The sequence below is a fragment of the Natrix helvetica genome (assembly GCF_964273705.1).
Source record: "Natrix helvetica genome assembly, chromosome: 1".
NCBI classification, from domain to species: domain Eukaryota; kingdom Metazoa; phylum Chordata; class Lepidosauria; order Squamata; family Natricidae; genus Natrix; species Natrix helvetica.
The window spans coordinates 135,928,724-135,947,869 of NC_138548.1; the positions used below are offsets into that span (position 1 = coordinate 135,928,724).

The window sequence follows — 19,146 nt, forward strand, 5'->3', positions numbered from 1 at the left end:
GGTTAAATAACCAATACCAGTTCAGTGAGTTCATCATTTAAAATTGTGATAAAAAGCCATGAAATAAGGAACAGTAATAGAACATTCAATATACACTAAGCAATACCTATTTAGTGTGGTTCATACCAGTTCTCCACCAGTTCCAGTGGACTTTGATTTTTATAAATTCCCAAGCCAAAATACTTTTGGCTAATTTACAAACAATGTTAAACACAGAAGGTTAGGATTAGAGTTAAAAGAAGTCTGGCTCACTTTAATGGCAAATAACACCATCACACCTAATGTGAATAATCAACTGTGATGAAAATGAAGCTGTGAGTTTCAAGCAAATTTAAAGTCCTGGTTATGTGCTCTGCACAAAATGCTTACACATATGCAAACATGTTTGCTCATCTTCTGTAATATATTATAATACTAAAAGAAACTATGAGGTTTCAGCCCAAAAAGCAAACACTATATTGTAAAGAGTGTAATATAGGGAAACTTAATAATGTAAATTATAATTAGGTGATAATCAATTAGCTAAATATAATAAAGGGCAAAAGTTATAAAAGTTGGGCCCCCAATGACTTCTATTTCTTGCTTTGAAAAACACCTAGCAGGTAAATATTCTAATCTGTACTTCCTAGTGAAATAATATAGAGTTAAGAATCATATTAGAAAATACATGAAATTATTCTTCATGGGGGAAAATAGCAATTCAGCTTCCTAAATATGAATCAAGATCAGACAGTAACCTGGAATGTGAGGTGTAACAACAGTGAATAATAACCCCCCCCCCAAGTTTCTATTGGCCAGATTAGAGATGTCTAGATTAGATCTAATAACAAATTTAAAATGAAATAAATTGGTGGAACACATTACTTATAAATTTGGTTCAAAGTTTAGACAGCTGAACAAAGCAAGCACAGAGGCCAAATGGCTTACAATGCTTAACAATACTGAATACTGTAAAAAGTAAGGAAGATGAATTTGACGGAAATGTACAAGAACACTTCTAGGCCAGGGGTCGGCAAACGTAAACACTCAAAGAGCCACAAAGGTCCTAACCGGAAGCCCCCCATTCAATTCTGGAGCCAACCAGAAGTCTGGTTCCCCACTATAAAGTCTCCTCCTAGTGCTACGTCCTTTTTTGTCTGCCGACCGGAAGTCCAGTTCCCCCACCTGAAGTCCTCCTAGCACGGCATCCTTTTTCCTTTTACTGACTGGCGACAGGGAGCCGCAGCAGAGGGATGAAAGAGCCACATGTGGCTCCAAAGCCACAGGTTACTGACCCCTGACCTAGGGAAATGGAGCCAATTTTTTTAAAGTCCAAACAAACAAGATAATTTGGAAGTGGCTCAGGAAGAAATCCTCCCTAATTCATAAGAGTATAAGGAGAAGAAATTCAACACAACTAGATTTGCAACATTAGGTAGGCTAGACAGGAAAGTATATTGACATTGTCATGAATATATGGTTCCATGAAATGTTTTGAAAGCAGCAGAATTATTATGACTAAAGCCAAACAGAAAATCTTGCCTTTTTTAGATATTTCTAAAGCTCTGCATGTTATGGAATAGATATCTGCTCTAAGTATATAAATAAATGCCCAAACTCTTACCCAGAACTTTTGGAACTGGAAGGCAAGTTATATTTCTTCAAAACTTTTCCTAAAAGAAAACAGAAAAATGGTCAGACATTAAAAAATACTTTATCATGACCGCAAATCATTGGGGCCCTATATATCTCGATATATCAAAACAATATATTTGCCCATGTTTTTTTAAAAATCACATCTAATGTAATCTAATCAAGTTTTGCTTGTACCTTACAACAGAGGTAAAGTAATTGCAGGGCACAAACAACTATTTGCTGTGGAGTGCTTTGAGAAGCAGTCCAAGCTACAGTCCTATACACTAAAATGATAAATTTCTACTGAAAATGTTGTTTTATCACATTTATGCATACATACAAATAGAATTACTTAATTGTTTTTGCTATTTCAAAAACTGCTCATAGTCTTTCAATAAGAAGTTTTTATTTAATTCCAAGTGACTAACCTGAAGCCATATTTAGTTCACCTGCCTGCATCTATTACCTTAACATGTTTAAGACAATAACACCTCAGAACCAAAAACATTTAAGTCTGGATGGAAGATATTATGTTGTGAGTCTACAGCACCATCTACTGGATGTGAGCAACTAACTTTATGAACTTTAATGAATGATAAATTCAGTTGGTTTCTGTAAAATATGGGAGACAGCATAAAATATTTAAAAACATGAATATAATTTAATGCAAATTTTTGTAAATAATCACCTATGCTTAACTCAACAGCAATCATAGTGGTTAAGTCTGACCACTATTTTCTCAGATCAAATCATATCATGGGTTTCTTCTAGAGCAAGGGTCCCCAATCCCCAGGCCTTGGACCGGCACCAGGCCGTGCAACAAGTGGAGCCCCATCCATGGGATGCAGGCACCATGCGAAATCACACCCCCTCTGTTCTGCAGAAAAGCCTCTCTCCACAGAACCAGTCCCTGGTGCCCAAAAGATTGGGGGCGCTATTCCAGAGATGCTTAGGCAAGTGGTAGGAGGATAACCATGTCCTATCCTTAAAAGTAATTGTTATAAATTCCTTAGGTTAACCTTTGCTTTGAAACACCAAAGTAGTCTTCCCACCTGGCATCCTGCAGATGAGAATTTTGCATAAAAATAGCCCTGCTGGATCAGGTTAAGGCAGACCTTAGGGACACCTCAACTTAGTAACGTTCCCAGCCAAACGTCTCTGGGTGCTCACAAGCAGGAGGCACTGAAACTTCTTTGGACAACTGGTATTTGGAGGCATACTTCTTCAAATCTTGGAGGGAAGATTGAGTATTTAGGACAGATGGTATTCAGTTGACCTGTCCTCCGTGAATTAATTCAGTTTCCTTTTAAAGCCTTCAAGCTCTCAAAGGCAATAGGTTCAAAAGTGTTAACTCTAGAGTAAGGTGGGGTAACCTATAGCTCTCCAGATATTGAAACCCTACAGGTCCCAATAGCCCAAGTCACCACAGCCTATCGTGAAGAGATGTAGTTTTCTGAAATCACAGGTTTATTGTTCCTGATTTATCCTCATGGCTGAAGGCATTGTCCCCTAAATTCTTTGCAGCAAGTACACATTTCAACTTATGTATTTTCAATTGCTGAGTTCCCTTCTTCCACTGAGTTAGCCAAGGCATAAAAAATGGTAGCCAACTGGCATTCTGCCCTCAATTTTCCACATTTGCTTTTGTAATCAGGAAAAAAATAAAGTTGGGATGGGGCAAGTCATTGCAGAGAAGCAAAAACAGCTTCCAGAATGGAATCTGTGCTAGATTGCTAACATTCTTACCTTCCACCGTCAATTCCACAGTCACCTGGCGAATCCCACCAGCATTTCTGGCCTGACATGTATACAGACCACCATCTTCCTCCTTCACCCCTTTAATCATCAAGCTGAAAATCCCTCGGACACTGCAATTTGCCACACAGCGCTCTCCTGTGACAAGGTGCTCATTTCTGTACCATGTGATCTGAGGTTCAGGGTTGCCTCTAACCTAAAACAGTTCCATATAGAAATAACCAGAGGGAGGAAATGGGGGTTGAGGAAGGAAAAAAAACAAAAGCAAAATGATTTTACCTGGAACAAATGCAGAACACTTTGCAAGCCAGTGGAAATAAGTATTTTCTGAAGTAATGTCTGTTAAATACATACAAAGCACCAAGAGCCAAAAGGCAAAAATACGAATAGAAAGAAGAGAATCTACGGATGCATCATGCTGTTAATACTAGCAATGTTGATCCAAGAAGTTCTGCCTATTGAGGTTTAAAAGCCAAAACTGAGAAATTTTGAGAAATAGTTTCAGATGATAAATCTATGACCCCATTTTTCAGTCTGGTGTGGCAGACATATAACAGTGTAAATTAAAACAACCATATGTAGGTTGAAAATCACAGGATATAATATCCTTTATCAGATGAACTCTCCTTGAAAAGTATTCAGAAATAGCATTATTCAGACAACTCCATGTAAACCAGCTGCAAAATAAAAAGCAAGCAACAGTCAGTGTACAAAGTCTGGTCAACAACATTTTTCACAGAGGAAAATCAGATCTTTCAGATAAATTTTGTAAATTTAACTATTCTTTTTTCCTTTTGGATAGTAGCGAACAGCACAGAAGCCCAAAACATGGTGATTATCATCTGTGGATTATTTTACGCATTTACATTAATCTGGGCTTGAAGAAAAATTATATTTGAATCTGATTTTTAAACATTCACTCAAAGGATATCTATTTTCAACAAGATGAACTGATAAATAATTTATTTGATATACTGTGCATGTCAAAGTTAGAATATGATGAAAGGTATATTGGGAGATACTCATATTTAGATAATTTTAATGTACAGGGGTACAGTTTATATATTTGATCAATGGAGATTAAAATTAAGGGAAGATTTGCTTACATTTGAAGGTGTTTTGGGCTTTTGCATTATGTTTTTCATTTTTTAAATTGCCAGAATGCCTTAATAATGTGTACCTCCACACAAAACTATCTAATGACCAAACAACAATGTATCATTTCACATATTAAATGAGAGACTGAAAAAAGCAATAAATATAGACTTGTCCTGTGGTATGTTTCCTGTTATACTGAACACAGCAGTTAAAAGAAGAGCTCAAAGATAATTCTCATTATATTTATTATCTTATTAAATTACTTTATCAGTTTCAAACTCATACCAATGCACAAACATGTTTGCACCCCTATTCATGTTCACTTACTAGTCAATTGACTGTATCAAAATACCAAACAACATCAAAAAGTAAAATGCAAAGATGCAAAGATATAAAATGAAGTCCCTAGGTGCTCCCATGTTACACCCCTTTTAGGCGGCCTGCACTGGTTACCGGTTGTCTTCCGGGTGCGATTCAAGGTACTAATTATGACCTTTAAAGCACTCCATGGCTTACACCCAGGGTACCTGCGAGACCACCTACTGTCACCAGTAGCCTCCCACTGTCCAGTACGATCCCACAGAGTTGGGCTACTCAGGGTGCCGTCGGCCAAACAGTGTCAGCTGGTGACCCCCAGGGGGAGAGCCTTCTCTGTGGGAGCGCCTTCCCTCTGGAATGAGCTGCCCCCGGAGCTTCGCATAATCCCTGACCTCCGGTCCTTCCGACGCACCCTAAAAAGTTGGCTTTTCCAGCAAGCCGGCCTGGCCTGTTAATTTTATTTAATTTTTAAAATGTGAGTGTTATATAAATTGGATTTGTTTTTTGGACTGTTTCTAATTTCCTTTTAACTTTTGTACTATGTTTTTTAATGCTGTACGCCGCCCTGAGTCCTTGGGAGAAGGGCGGCATATAAATCTAATAAATCCAATCCAATCCAATCCTTCAAATGCAATAATCAGATTTGCATTCTCCTCAATCTCTTTAATAAAATGAGTTCTCATCTTTAACTCATAGTAGACCTACGAGTAACACATGTGTACACTCTGAAAGAAATAAAGTAATCTGTTGTCAGTATCCCAATAGGCTATTTTGTCAACCAGTAACTTCACTATTACTGAGGCACATAATTTCCAGCGAAGGAGAGCATGTATGCAATATTTTTGTCTGATATTCCAGTTATTATTTATGAAGTATATGTAGCTGCCCATCTCATTTGCATGTGACTATGGGTAGTATGCACCGTTAACACACATATACAATTTATTTATTACTATGCTACTTTCACCATAGAATCATACAACTCAAATCCCACTCTGATAAAAACTGTTATTTGGTAGATTGGGTTTTTTTTCTGTTTGAAATTTCTTCTTATTCTTTGCCAAGTATTTTAAGGGACTAATATCTGCAAATGACTTAATGCTGATTTGGGCATTACAGGCAGAATCCTATGTTTAAACATTTTCTTGTCTAGATATTTAACTGAAGCTAGGTATTAAAACAGATAAACCATACTGCAAGATGACTTTGATAAGTAGTTTTACCCAAGGGGTATCATATCTCATACTAATCTGTTTCTTTCAGATAACATTTTGGTATTCTGTTCAGGATCCATTAAAATAACCCCCCCAAAATAATTAGAAATTTCATCATAGATTCTAAGACAAACCACCAGCTACCCAAAACTGCCAATTGACCCATTCCAAAACTGCCGATGTTCACATAAACTTAAAATTATTTTTTCTGGTAAATCTTCTTTGCTCCGTGGAAACATCTGTCATTAATAATATATTCAATAATGGTTGGCTGATGAATGTATTAATTTATCTAATATTATGCAATATAGAGCTTTAACCGGAGGTGGTATTCAGCCAATTCTGACAGGTTCTGGAGAACCTGTAGTGGAAATTTTGAATAGTTCGGAGAACCAGCAAATAGACTGGTCCCGGCCCTGCTGTCTCCCACCTGATCTTCTTTTGTTTCCATGAACAGGAGAACAGAGCTGGAAAACAGGTTAGTGGGGTGGGGAGGGAATGGGGATTTTGCAGTATCCTTCCCCTGCCCATGCCCACAAAGCCATGCCACACCCTCAAAGTCACACACCCAGAACCGGTAGTAAAAATTGAATCCCACCACGCTTTAACCGTTACCTATTTTTTAATATAAGTACTACACTTTCAAAGAGAAATCAAGAATTCAAAACAAAGATTTGAATTGTATGATATACATAGTATGTTCAAGTTGAATTAAGTCCATGCTACTTGATTAATCATGGCTACAATGAGGAAATTCTATTGATATTGAAAAAGAGCCTTTTTCTGTATAAACATATGCAAATCAAGCATTTTGGCTTGTATAATCCAAGATACTGAATTATCTTTCCTGAACTTCGAGTTTGCAAATGATGATGCTCTCTTCATATATAATTGCATCCAAGAGAGGTATGAATATATTTAAGATTGTACTGTAAGGACACATTCACACACAAAAAAGCATACTCAAGAAGCAACAGCTTTCAAGCATAATTACATTCTATCTGGTAAATGACAGCATTCAGGCCTTCTGTTTATAATCTGATCAAATGAAGAAAAAAATCCAGATACATTTTAAATCCAAAGACTAAATTTTTAATGGAACTCTGAGACCAGCAGAAGATTTTTCAAGATCTATCTAAAATACATAGACCATGAATTTCTGAAAGAAATTGAGTGCTATGGCTCATAAGCACATAGTTAAGCATAGCAGGGTGTTGTTAGGCAGAAAGTCAGCCATATAAAGTCAAATCACTGTTGCTCTTCAAACATTAGTACAAACTATTGTTTTAAATATCACTCCCGAAGAATAAAATTGTCCCACCAAAAAACTACTGTGGTACATTAGATGTAAAACTGCAAAAGATTCCTTCTCCTGCTCATAGTTTACTTAAAATCTAAATAACAAAACTATTATTCCAGAAGTCAGCAATTCATGGTTATGAAGCAAATCTTTCAAAGTTTACGCCTCATTCTCATGGATAATGAATAGCCCTAAAAAAATATTGTTCAACTTGGTGCTCTTGAGAAGATGTAATTTTAGCAGGTCTAGAAACTACCTAGGCAGATTTAGTAGATTATGATTTTCAATTCTTAGGATTTCTGCCTCAAGAATTCAAAAAAATATCCATTTAGGGTTATCAAAATTCTAAGTAGAACCACTATTTAAGTTTTAAGTTTTAATTGCATATACTATTACAAACCTATTGTTCTTAAATTTAACTGCACAGTTCATTTGGCAGCTACCAGAAGAGAAATTTAGAGACTTTTCTCTGAAATAGGAATGGAATTCAATAAAATATTCTAATCATGAAGTAAAATGTACATTGTTTAACTATAAATTCCAGATTTTAATCAAATGTCAGGAAGAACAAGAAGTTATACAAAATGACACACCATCACTGTTTGCCAAGAACAGAAAATGTTGACAAGTCATAAAGAGATTGCCACCAAAGTTTCATCTAGAATCCCAGATGGTTTATTAACTAATAACAAAAAAATGAAATCAAATTCATTCTAAACTACTCATGTATTTCAAATAACCAAATGCAATTTTCAACTACAACACAAAGAAATAACATTCTGAAATTCCACACATCTGGTGATGTTTAGGTTCTTATCCCATATGCAAACAGTACTAATAAGTAAGTTATTTTGGAATGATCCAAATAATCTATTGTGCAAAGACAATATGCTTCATATTTAGATACACACACCCCACAATGATCCAAAAATAGCAAAAAAAAAAAAACCAACAAAAAACACGCTTTCCAATTCTCAGTTGACTCTGACAATTTAACCAGAAACCTTATCTTATACTTAGTTACTTGCAGATCTTTTCAAACCAGAGCAGTATATAAGTCCAATCAATCAATAAACATTTCACTGGATCAAATACTTGCATCCTTGCTGTTAGATCGGGTAATGGAAAGGCACACACAGGCTAATGGTAACAACAGCTCTTTATTAACTCAGTAGCAACTATATACAATCCAGCGAAGGTTGAGTCTGACAGGAGCCCTTTTATAGGGAGCTGTCAGACCCTTCGACCAATGAGATTAAATCTGTGTTCCCGCCAGAACAGAGGATCTTGGTGGAAACCATTATAGCTGAAGCTAGTATCTAACACCCCTCCCCTCTTAGATGGAATAATCCTACTGGTTATGTAGTCATACAGGTAGCGGGCTTTTTGGTAGCTCTGCCTGACTTGCGCAGTTCAGTCGGAGGGTGTTCTTTGGACAGGTTGGACGGACCTGTTTGCTCCGCAGCTCCACTTGGTGGAATCTCCTGGACCCTATCACAGGCCGCAGCTGGAGCTTCTAGGGCCGGTTTACTTGGAGCTCGCTGCGGGCTTGCAACACAACCAGATAAGTTCCCTGGTACCCTCGGGCTTGAGCTGCCTGTGGAAGGAGTGAGTTCTTGCTCCATTTGGGTAGGGCTTTGGCTAACTCGTGCAGGAGTTACCTCTGGTTGCCTAAGAGTGGAGTTGGAGAGGTGGCCACAGAGTTGGTCAACGTGCTTTCTCCAATTCCGACCCTCCTTGAGCTCTACAAGATAAGAGCGAGGCCCGGTGGTACCTATCACTGTGGCAGGAATCCACAGATTCCCCTGGCGTAGTTGTGGGTATAAACTGAATCCCCTACACTAAAGTTCCGAATTTTGCTTGTGGAATCAGGGGGCGATGCGACAGAAGAGTTTGGGTGTAGCCCACCGGAACAAAGGACCTTGGTGGAAACCATTATAGCTGAAACTAGTATCTAACACTTACCAACAGTACAATGTAGTGGCTAAGGTGCTGAACTCAGAACAAGGAGTTGCAAATAGAAGTTCCTATTGACCAAAAAGCTCAGTGAGTGTATTTAGGCCATCACACTTCACACTTCCCTCTTGCTCTCACTCTCACTATAGTCTACCTTATAAATACTGTTTTTGTGAGAATCAAATGAGGGAAGATTTTCTCCCATCTCTCACTGACACTTATCTTCAGGAGTGCTGTGTTGTCTATTTTTCATCCCACAATAAAAAAAAAAAAAGGGGGGGGGACTGTCAAGCTACAGAGATCTATTAGCCCGACCAACTAAACAGAACATCTACCAGCCATTTGAGGTAGTCCAAACAAGAAATCAAAGCAATAAGTAATAACACTACTTTTTGTTATAAAATTATAGGAATACAATCTTGCAAATCTGAAAGCACATCTCTCCTGCCTTATCTTCACTTTCTAGGGAACTAGAGTGGATCCAGACTCCAGAGGTGAGTTGCTGCTGGTTGGCCCAGATTGAGCGAATCAGTAGTGATGGAGGCTGGAGGCTCCGCCCACCCACCTGAATAGTTTGCATGCGCAGAAGCATCATGCGATTGTACTTGCGCGCACAAGCAAACCAGTAGTAAAATAAATTGCAACCCACCACTGGACGGATCCCTTCTGAGATGCTTTCTACACCTCCATTCCCTCTGTGGTCCGAGATATATCTTATATGATTGTTTCCCTGGATGTGGCTCTGTCTTTCAAGGATATTCCCAATACTTGCAACAGAAAACTTTTCATGATTGATTTATAAGAGACAAGGTCTAGTAATAAAAAAAAGCAGGCAATAGCTGCAAACCATACTCTTGACAATTATTTTGCAACATATTAACTTGAATTATTTCAGTACACACATTTTAAATTATTTCTGTTTAGATAAACTAGGGTTTTAGCATTATTTTCCAAAGGTTTAGCCCCCCCCTTTTTAATGATAGAAAAATTACTACAAGATTCAAATACACTACAATCAACACTACAGGCGCCATACTAGAATGAAGTGGGATACATTTTCAAGTAACACATTCCAGAAATATATCAGCACTGTGATATCTGGGCCACTAAAAAGCACACCACGCATTCCTCAGAACTTCCTAATACTGTTTCTGCTTCTATATATTGTATTAAAAATTCTCTATTATTATAAACAATCTATTATTAGCCTTATGGTTGCTAAGAATGTACTGTGATGTCTCAGTGCAATTTTTAATAATAACACGCCACTACTGAAGTGTAAATAATTGGTTATGAAAGATTGAGTTTCATTCTTTTAATACTACTTGATGACTAACCAAATGGTAATGACTAAGTAGAGACTAACATTTTGCAGGTGAAATTGTACATAGATGTATAAGTACGTACTTGAGAGATACATGTGACTTCCATCTACAATCACACATGCATTTAACTTTCATGTAAAAGTTTTAGTTCAGTGTTAAAATATAGCTGCTGTAGCTGAGAACAACTACAACTCATTGTATTCTGCCTCCACACCTGTAGTTTCCCAAAACGTCCCAACCCTCATTAGTGGGATTTCCCAAAGCAATGTTTGTTCTTTTATATGACGTACAGTACAAATATGTATTACGCACACATGCACATCACATGCAAATGAGTATTAATGGGACAATTGTAATTCTGTGGGGATGCACATATGTAGCCTTTTTTTAAAAAATGGTTAGTGTGAATTGTTAGATGTATTCATAGAACATTGCAGCATATATGATAATATATAATCACTAAACAATTATAGTTCAACTCTTATGGCATCTCACCGCATTAAAAAGATGTATGTTGTTTATCAATATTCTTATGCATAATAACTCTTTAAAAATTTCCCTTTACTTGGTAAGATTCAATTCTTTCTTCAAATACATTTTCCATTTTAAATGAAGAGTTCATTTTTCACACGTCATGCAGGATCCTGGAACTGTTGTATTATTTTAAATTTAGCATTCTAGGGTATCAGACTGGTAAGCCCACTGAGAAAGGACTTGCAAAGAAGGTGCTTTATGGCAACCATCTATCTATTGTCTCATGACATTTCTTCATACCATATTCATGATTTTTTTGGTGTGTGTGTGTGTGTGTGTGTGTGTGTGTGTGTGTGCCTTTGAGTCACTTTTTGACTCCTGGCGATTGCCTGGACAAATCATTGCAGTTTTCTTGGCAAGGTTCTTTGGAACTGATTTGTAAGATGATTTGTGGAAAATATGCAGTGCCTCAGAATGAATATAAAAATTGTGGAAGGCAAATAAAACCTAATGTTTTGCAACATGTGGCTGAGGTGGCATTTAGGCAAGGGCAATCACCTTGACTTGCAGTAAAAAAAAGTCAACCTTGCACTTACACTACATATACTGTATACAGACACTGTTTCCTACGAGCAGAGTGAATGTGCATGGCACTTCACTTTTCATATAAGCACTGTAAGATACGAAGAACATATCTTGTCTTTTTCTTAAAGCACAGTGCCTGGTCCTTGTTAAACCCCTATCATGCTGTAGCCTGTCACTTTCCCCACCTTCTCTCCATTGTCATTCCCTTGACAGAATACGCATCAGCTTATAGATAGTCAGAGCTTTGCACAGAGGCTTTCGCTCTCCAGGCAACAGTACCACAAACACAGTGTATTCAACAAGGAAAATTCAGACTTCATGCAGGTCCCTGGAACTAATCTGCTTTTTTTGAATTTGGCATTCTGTGGTATCAGACTGGTATGCCTACCAAGAAAGGACTTGCACGGAAGGTGTTCTATGGCAACCACATATCTGTTGTCTCATGACGTTTCTCCACATCATATTCATGACCTTTTTTGAATGTGCGCCTTTGAGTCAGTTTTTGACTCCTGGCAACTGCCTGGATACGTCCCCACAATGTTCGTGCCAAGAAAGTGATTTGCCCTTATCTATTTTCTAAGCTGGGAGAGATTGATTGCCAGGTCACCCAGCTGGCTTTGTTTCCAAGGTAGAACTAGAACTCACAGTTTCCTGGTTTCTAGCCAGGTACCTTTACGGCTATCCCAAAATAGCTCTTGTGACCTTATTTTGAGAAATACAGATGTAGCTTGAAAAGATGCCTTGGTGTTGCCCCAATAGGTGGATGGAGAAGGAGGCCTTGAAGTAAAGGAAAAGAATGAAATACACCCTTTTCTTTACACTTTTCAAGAGTCTGCTGCAGGGTGATGATATAGTATTAATGACTCAGCTATCCTAGACTAAGTTAAATCCAAAGAAATGCTAGGGAATTCCTGGAAACATATAGTATGTCCGTATACTATTATTAATGTCATATGAATGTCCGATATACAGTGTGGATTCCAGGCAGACAAGCTGTATTCAAGAATTGGACTGGCAAAGGTTTTGTATGCCCTAGTTAGCAGTACAGTTTAAAAAAATACAAAAGACACAGTTCTTGAGAGAGGTCAGCCATTTAAAATTGATAAATGAATAAAGTATAAATAAATAAAAGCTTGGCATTCAAACAAATCACCCATCAATAGACACATACATCATTCAATATTACACAGATAAACCTGGAGGGGTTAACTTCAGGGAAACAATCAAGCAGAAAACAATCGTCAAGAAACTACTAAGGAGGAAACCACATCCCTATCAACAGGGTAAGTTACTGTATATAAACCAGAAGCAAACTCCCCACTCACTGGTATTGATGGTCAGGGCTGGATTTTCCTATAGGCTAACTAGGCTTCAGCCTAGGGCCTCAAGATCAAGAGGGGGCTTTTATTTTTATTTATTATCCGTGCCACATTTTTTATAAAGGTTAGTACCAATTACAACATGTTTCATTTAATATATTGATATATATCACAGTAATGATGTATTTCATTATCTCTCATGTAATTTACAAACTTAAAAATGGGAGGTGAAAGGGCCCCATAAGTGGAATAGCCTAGGGCCTCTTTTCATCTAAATCCGGCCCTGTTGATGATGTTATCTAGTAACATCTATAAAATGTCCGTAGGCAAACAACCGAGTTCAGAGAACGCCAAGGACTCCAAAGTTCAACCCTGAGATAATATATTCGATTCTATTGGACAGTATTAAAATAATTGTGTGTTTGTATGTGCCTTCAAGTCAGTTTTTTAAGTACCAGCCACTGCCTAGATTATTCTTTACAATTTTTTGGCAGTGTTTTCAATCGTGGTTTCCCGCTGCCTCCTTTCTAGGGCTGAAAGAGACCGATTGGCCCAAGGTGACTTGGCTTCATGCCTAAGGCGGTACCAGAACCCACCATTTCCCAGTTTCTAGCCAGATGCCTTAACCACCACACCAAGCTGGCTCTCTAAAGAACTATCACCCCCCCCTCCCAAAAAACCCTGTACTTATATAGAATGGCACTAGGAGTGAAAGGCAATTCTAGAAACGTAACCATCTCTGCATATAGAAAGTAAATATTTAACATCACTGATCACATTCCCTTAATCAAGGTTCTTTATCCTTTGGCACATTCACTGCCTCACGTCTCAGACCAGCCTCTTTAGTTTCTCGGGGAATGGGAAACACAGATATCCTAACAGTCCATCCTTCAACCTAGACTTTAAGTATAAGCTCCAAATCTGATAGACTGCTTTTTCTTACTTTCTTTCATTTTCCCAAAATGTAGAAACACGATCTTAATTTCTGCTAGCACGTATTTTAGAAAAGTTCAAAAGTTCACAAATACCTTAATGACTCTGATGCAATTGTTGGAAGAAATGTCCTTCTGGGCTCAGTTCCAAGTGGGGAAAAAGAGACTGGAAACATGGAGGCTCCTTGGAAAGATGGTTTAATGGTGGACAGGACCACATGGTTTGAGGTCCTGAACAGAAAAGGGGATCACATGCTTCAAGATGTTGGGCGAAGAAGAAAAAAGGGGCAAGAAAGTTCCTGGCTTTATACTCTCTGTTCAGCCCCACCTCCCTGTTTCCTATTCCTGTGTAAGAAATGTATACTGATTGATTGTCAGACTCCCATGGGGCCATCCAGGGGCAACTCTCTTAGCTGTGTTTTGAGTCCAAGTTTGGTTGAGTTCCCAGATGCCATGTGGTGAGTTTCTGTAGAAGGCTAAATCTATCTTTATTATGTAGAGTAGACTAGCTCAGGGCCCCTAATGGCCCATTAACAAAGGTGGGGGTTATTAAGAGTGAGTCTGTTTCCTGCCTAAAACATGTTTCTCCATTTCCTATCCAGGGAAATATAATATTCTGACTTTTCAATATTTCCCAGGATATTTCATTTTTCTAAGAGAGGTGTGGGTGCTAACTTCCTACACTATACTGGAAAAAGAAACTATACTTCAAAGTATGGAACAGAAAGGCGGGAAACCTACCAAATATGCATTATCTTCTTACCTCATACAGAGGCTATTGGCAGGTTCTGGAAAAGGCAAATATAATATGCAGCCTCAATATAAGGTAAAATCCATAGCAAATTAAAGTTTCCCATTTCCTGTTAGACATGAAAATAATCCCTGTGTGTAAAGTTGGCTTTGTTCAGCCTGGCATCAGATTTATAGAATTTAGGCCATCACCTATGCCAGCAAGACAAAGATAAATGATGAAAATGGAATGATTCCAAGCAAAGTGCCTCAATGTAATGAAATGCATGATACCCTTTCATATTTCCATTCTAAATGATAAAAATTAAAATTTGTCTGATCTAAAGATTTTTTTCAAAGGGCTTTTCACTGGAGGAAAGTGATTTTATTTCTCAAATGTCAGGAATACATTTATTTTGTTTTCCATAGTGAGCCTGAACAATACAGAGAAGAATGCAATTGATCAGTTTTATGAGCAGGCCTCTTCATATCGATCCTTGTCAAAACAAAGTAAAGGACTCAATAAAATTCTAGCTAATAGGCAACCATGCGAAACATGCTCAACTTTGCTCAAATGAAACATAATATCAACCCAAGGAAGCACAAATCAATAAATTATGTTGGGTGCTGTTAAAAAAATAATAGAGAACCTTTGGGGCTTGGCATGTCAAGAATTCCAAAAATGCCTAACTTGACTCCTCCCCTAAATAAAAGAGAAACAATACTTTCTCCCACATACACACACACACCATCTAGGACACCTGAGCAGCAGCATTCTGTGGCAGCCCGAGATTGGTTCTGGACCTTGACCCTAACATCACTGCTGGCACTCAAAAAGCCTGTCTTATGGGCCCAGGATCTGCCACGCCCTGCTTATTTTCCCACACTGCTTATGTTCAGATGCTCTTCTCTTTCTGTTGATAGGCCTCTGCAGCCTAATCAATGTTGCCCCAGGTCGCATGAGGCCTTCATTTTTGAAGTGGCTTTGGAGAATGCTGTGACCTCTGCAACCTCTGAAAAACACACAAAAGCACGTCCCATTCTTGCACTAATTTCAGAGGTTCCAGAAACCATGCGAAAGTACACTCTGTTCTTCTACAACCTACACACACACACACACACACACACCAAAAAATGCAAGAATAGGGCATGTTTTTGAGAGCAGTTGTTGTTGGGTGTGTTACCCAAAATAATGTGGTGTATCACCTTTGATACATGTGTCATAGGTTTGCCATCACTGTCTTAGAATGAGTAAGCATGGTTTTGTCATCTAGTCATTTATGCTAACATTGGGAGATAATGAGGTAAAATTGAAATCCTAGTGTTTATTTTGTGCAGACTTCAAAACAAGTTCAGAATAAGAGAATATCATAAAAATAATTCACCCTCCATTTCTCATCAGTAGCATTTCAGAACTGTTGTTTTCTGAGTTGCCTAAAAGGTTTTGAAGAAATGTATTTAAACTCCAAAATGGATAATCACTAGTATCCAAATAGAAAAATAAAAATAACAGAATAATTAGGTACATATTTGTTCCTTCAATTTCAGTATCAACAGAATCTACTTTTAAAAAACCTAAAACACCATATATGGAAACATTGCTATCAAGGGAGACATGCTGCTTCCTTTTTTTCATAACATTGCTAAAGTATTTTAATTGGGAAGAGACAAGAATGAATCAATATTTTTTAATACAAAGAAACTATGTAATATCAAAAGTGTCAAATCTCAACAGGGGCTGAACCTCTGAATACTATAAAATACCAACAACTGGATTAAACTGCCTTTGATCTATTTCTTGAACATCTTTGCAATTTTAACTGATAATTGTAAGCGGACTTTTATTACTATAGTCTACAAGAATACCAAGGATAAATATTAATTAATGCTTTTTGCTGGTATTTGATGCACCCAGAAGTTACAGGAGTTTATAGAAAAAATAAAAAAGAAGGAAAATTCCATTTTTTCCTTTTTGCTTTTTGGAAAACAAAGGCCACCCTAAATCTGGTGTCTGGTGATCAGTCTGGAGATGATTTTTATTTTATTTTATTTAGTTTGTCTAACATGTACGAGATAACGGATATAAGTATAAACGTGGATATGAACACAGAAAATGGGTACGAATAAATGGGGTCTGTAGGAGAGGGACAGTAGGCATGCTGGTGCGTTTTTGCACACCCCTTACAGACCTCTTAGGAATGGAGTGAGGTCCACAGGAGACAGTTTAAGGAGACAGTTAAAGTTATGGGGGTTTGGGGAAGAAACCACAGTGTCAGGTAGTGCATTCCAGGCATTGACCACTCTGTTGCTGAAGTCGTATTTCCTGCAATTGAGTTTGAGTGGTTTACCTTGAGTTTGTATCTATTGTTTGCTCGTGTATTATTGCAGTTGAAGCTGAAGTAGTCATTGACAGGTAGGACATTGTAGCAGGTAATTTGATTTACCATGCTTAGGTCAGACGGTAGGAAAACTTAAAAACTTAGTTGTTTACTTTTTTAAAAAAAATAGTTTTTTTTACAAACTTAGAAAGCTAAGTTTGGAAACCTGATAAAGCTTGAGGATGTACAATATAAAATGCCAGTTGAATTCCTACTCTACATAGCCACTGCACTCAGAAGTCTGGATAGATTCTTTCCTACATCCTCAAAGACTGCACCAGATTTTGTTTTTTTCCTTCTTCACAGTTAGAAGGAAGAACTCAAGTCTAGGAACCCAAGTTTAAGAAAATTCAGAAAAACTAAACGCCTCTAGCAAATCTCCTCTTGCTATTTAATTTTAACCAGGGTGTTAATTTTTTAGAGACAGAAAAGATTCATTTAAGGCCAATTGTGACACATTCAGATTCAATAGTACAGTATTTCTAGAAACGTGCAAACGTGTAGGGAAAGGCTACTACATCCTATTCCATACATATAACTTCAATTATTTTTTATGAATTCAAAGCACTTTTCTTTAAAAATATTCATTTATAGACATTCATATTTTCTTTATATGCTTCATTTTGTATTTTAGCACTTCCGTAGCCAATTTTTATGAGTAACCTAGAAAGAAGCACTATACACTTTTGATTTAGTTTAAAACAAAAATGAATTTATTCAGAAAGATGTTGACCTTTTCCCCAAATGTAATTAAATATTTTTCCTACTTTACAGTACTTGCTATGAATTTATGTAATTTTCTAAAGCTCCACCATTCTTTTTCATCCAAAGTGCTTTACAAGCTTTTTATATAGTTAGAAAAGAATAAAACTTTTCTTTGTGAAATATTCTTACTAGATACTTCTAAAATGAGAACATATGATCTTCACAATATTATCCTTATTTTCTGTCTTGAAATATCAAGGAATTTATTCTTTCTGATTAGATAAATTCCAGTGGAAAAAGTTATTTGAAGAAAAATTATTTTCTAGCCATTATTTGTAAAAAAAAATAGTTTTAATTCAAGAATAGTTCAATATTCTTAATATTTATATTATGTGATGAAGGCAAATAACATTAATAGCCAAAGAAATTTATGTCTGTGGCAAAAATCTAACTTAACATTCATTTATGGCTTACAGATAACCGAGAAAGAATGAGAGAACTATAAATGTCTGATGGTGCTTAAACAAATTCAGAAAACGCAAAAAGTTTTTGTTTATTAAGAAAAAATTGTTTATTATAAAGCCAAAATAATTGTGTTGTCCTAAAATCCCTCATGCATACATGAAAAAGGAAAAATAGATAAACTAAAATTAAATAAAACAAAAATCATGCCTTGCAAAAAGAATAGAATCAGGACAGAATAAAAATGAAATTTACAATAACAGAATTAATAATGATTAATTCACAATAAAAGAACCAGTTTAATGTAATGGTTAAGGCACTATGGTAGAAATGTATCTTCTGCCCATAGGTATGAAGCCAGTTAGGTGATTTTGGGCCAGTCACTGTCTCAAACCCCCAAAATAAGGCAATGGCAAACACATTTTATTGCCAAGAAAAGTGCAGCATCTAGTTCAGGAAGTTGCCAGGAGTCTACACTAAACCAAATGCAAATAATGACAATAACAACACCACCTTTAATGCCTATAAAAGTACACATTCCTCTTACTCTTGCACACAGAGTAAGAGAAATGTGTACTTTTATAGGCATTAAAGGTGATGTTGTTATTGCCATTATTTGCATTTAGTTTAGTGTAGACTCCTGGCACATAGAGATTACTTTCATACATTAAAAACACATAGACACACACTTTCTCCACTCCCTTCAGACTATCAGAGAACAGACTGTACTATTGTATAGTATAGCTCTGGTTACCTGTCCTTCAAATTTTGCTGTGCCTCCGATTGGCACCTGGATATTTCGTGGAGATAGAATAAACGCTGGTGCTTCTGTTGCAGTGGGAGTTCTTAAAGAAGAGTGGTTCAAAGTTAAGGTCGCTTTGGAGATCTGAGTCGATACCAGTTTGACATCCCCCATGCTAAGACCTTCAGAAACATTAAGAGAGAAAAAAAAGAACAAGATGCTTTTAAAAAGAACTTAATA

At 37.1% G+C, this 19,146-nt stretch overlaps 1 protein-coding gene across 5 annotated transcripts in view; it reads right to left on the reverse strand.

The window, feature by feature from the left end:
* MYLK (myosin light chain kinase) overlaps nucleotides 1-19,146 on the reverse strand; it is a 199,216-nt gene that overhangs the window by 128,687 nt on the left and 51,383 nt on the right. For all 5 annotated transcript variants that reach the window (XM_081935683.1, XM_081935685.1, XM_081935684.1 and 2 more), the window contains 3 exons: nucleotides 18,919-19,088; nucleotides 3,361-3,565; nucleotides 1,604-1,652 (listed from right to left, as the gene is read on the reverse strand). In XM_081935683.1, the coding sequence (XP_081791809.1) occupies nucleotides 1,604-1,652; nucleotides 3,361-3,565; nucleotides 18,919-19,080 (416 nt within the window). In that variant the 5' untranslated portion in view covers nucleotides 19,081-19,088. Of the gene's footprint in view, nucleotides 1-1,603; nucleotides 1,653-3,360; nucleotides 3,566-18,918; nucleotides 19,089-19,146 lie in introns of those variants that run through there.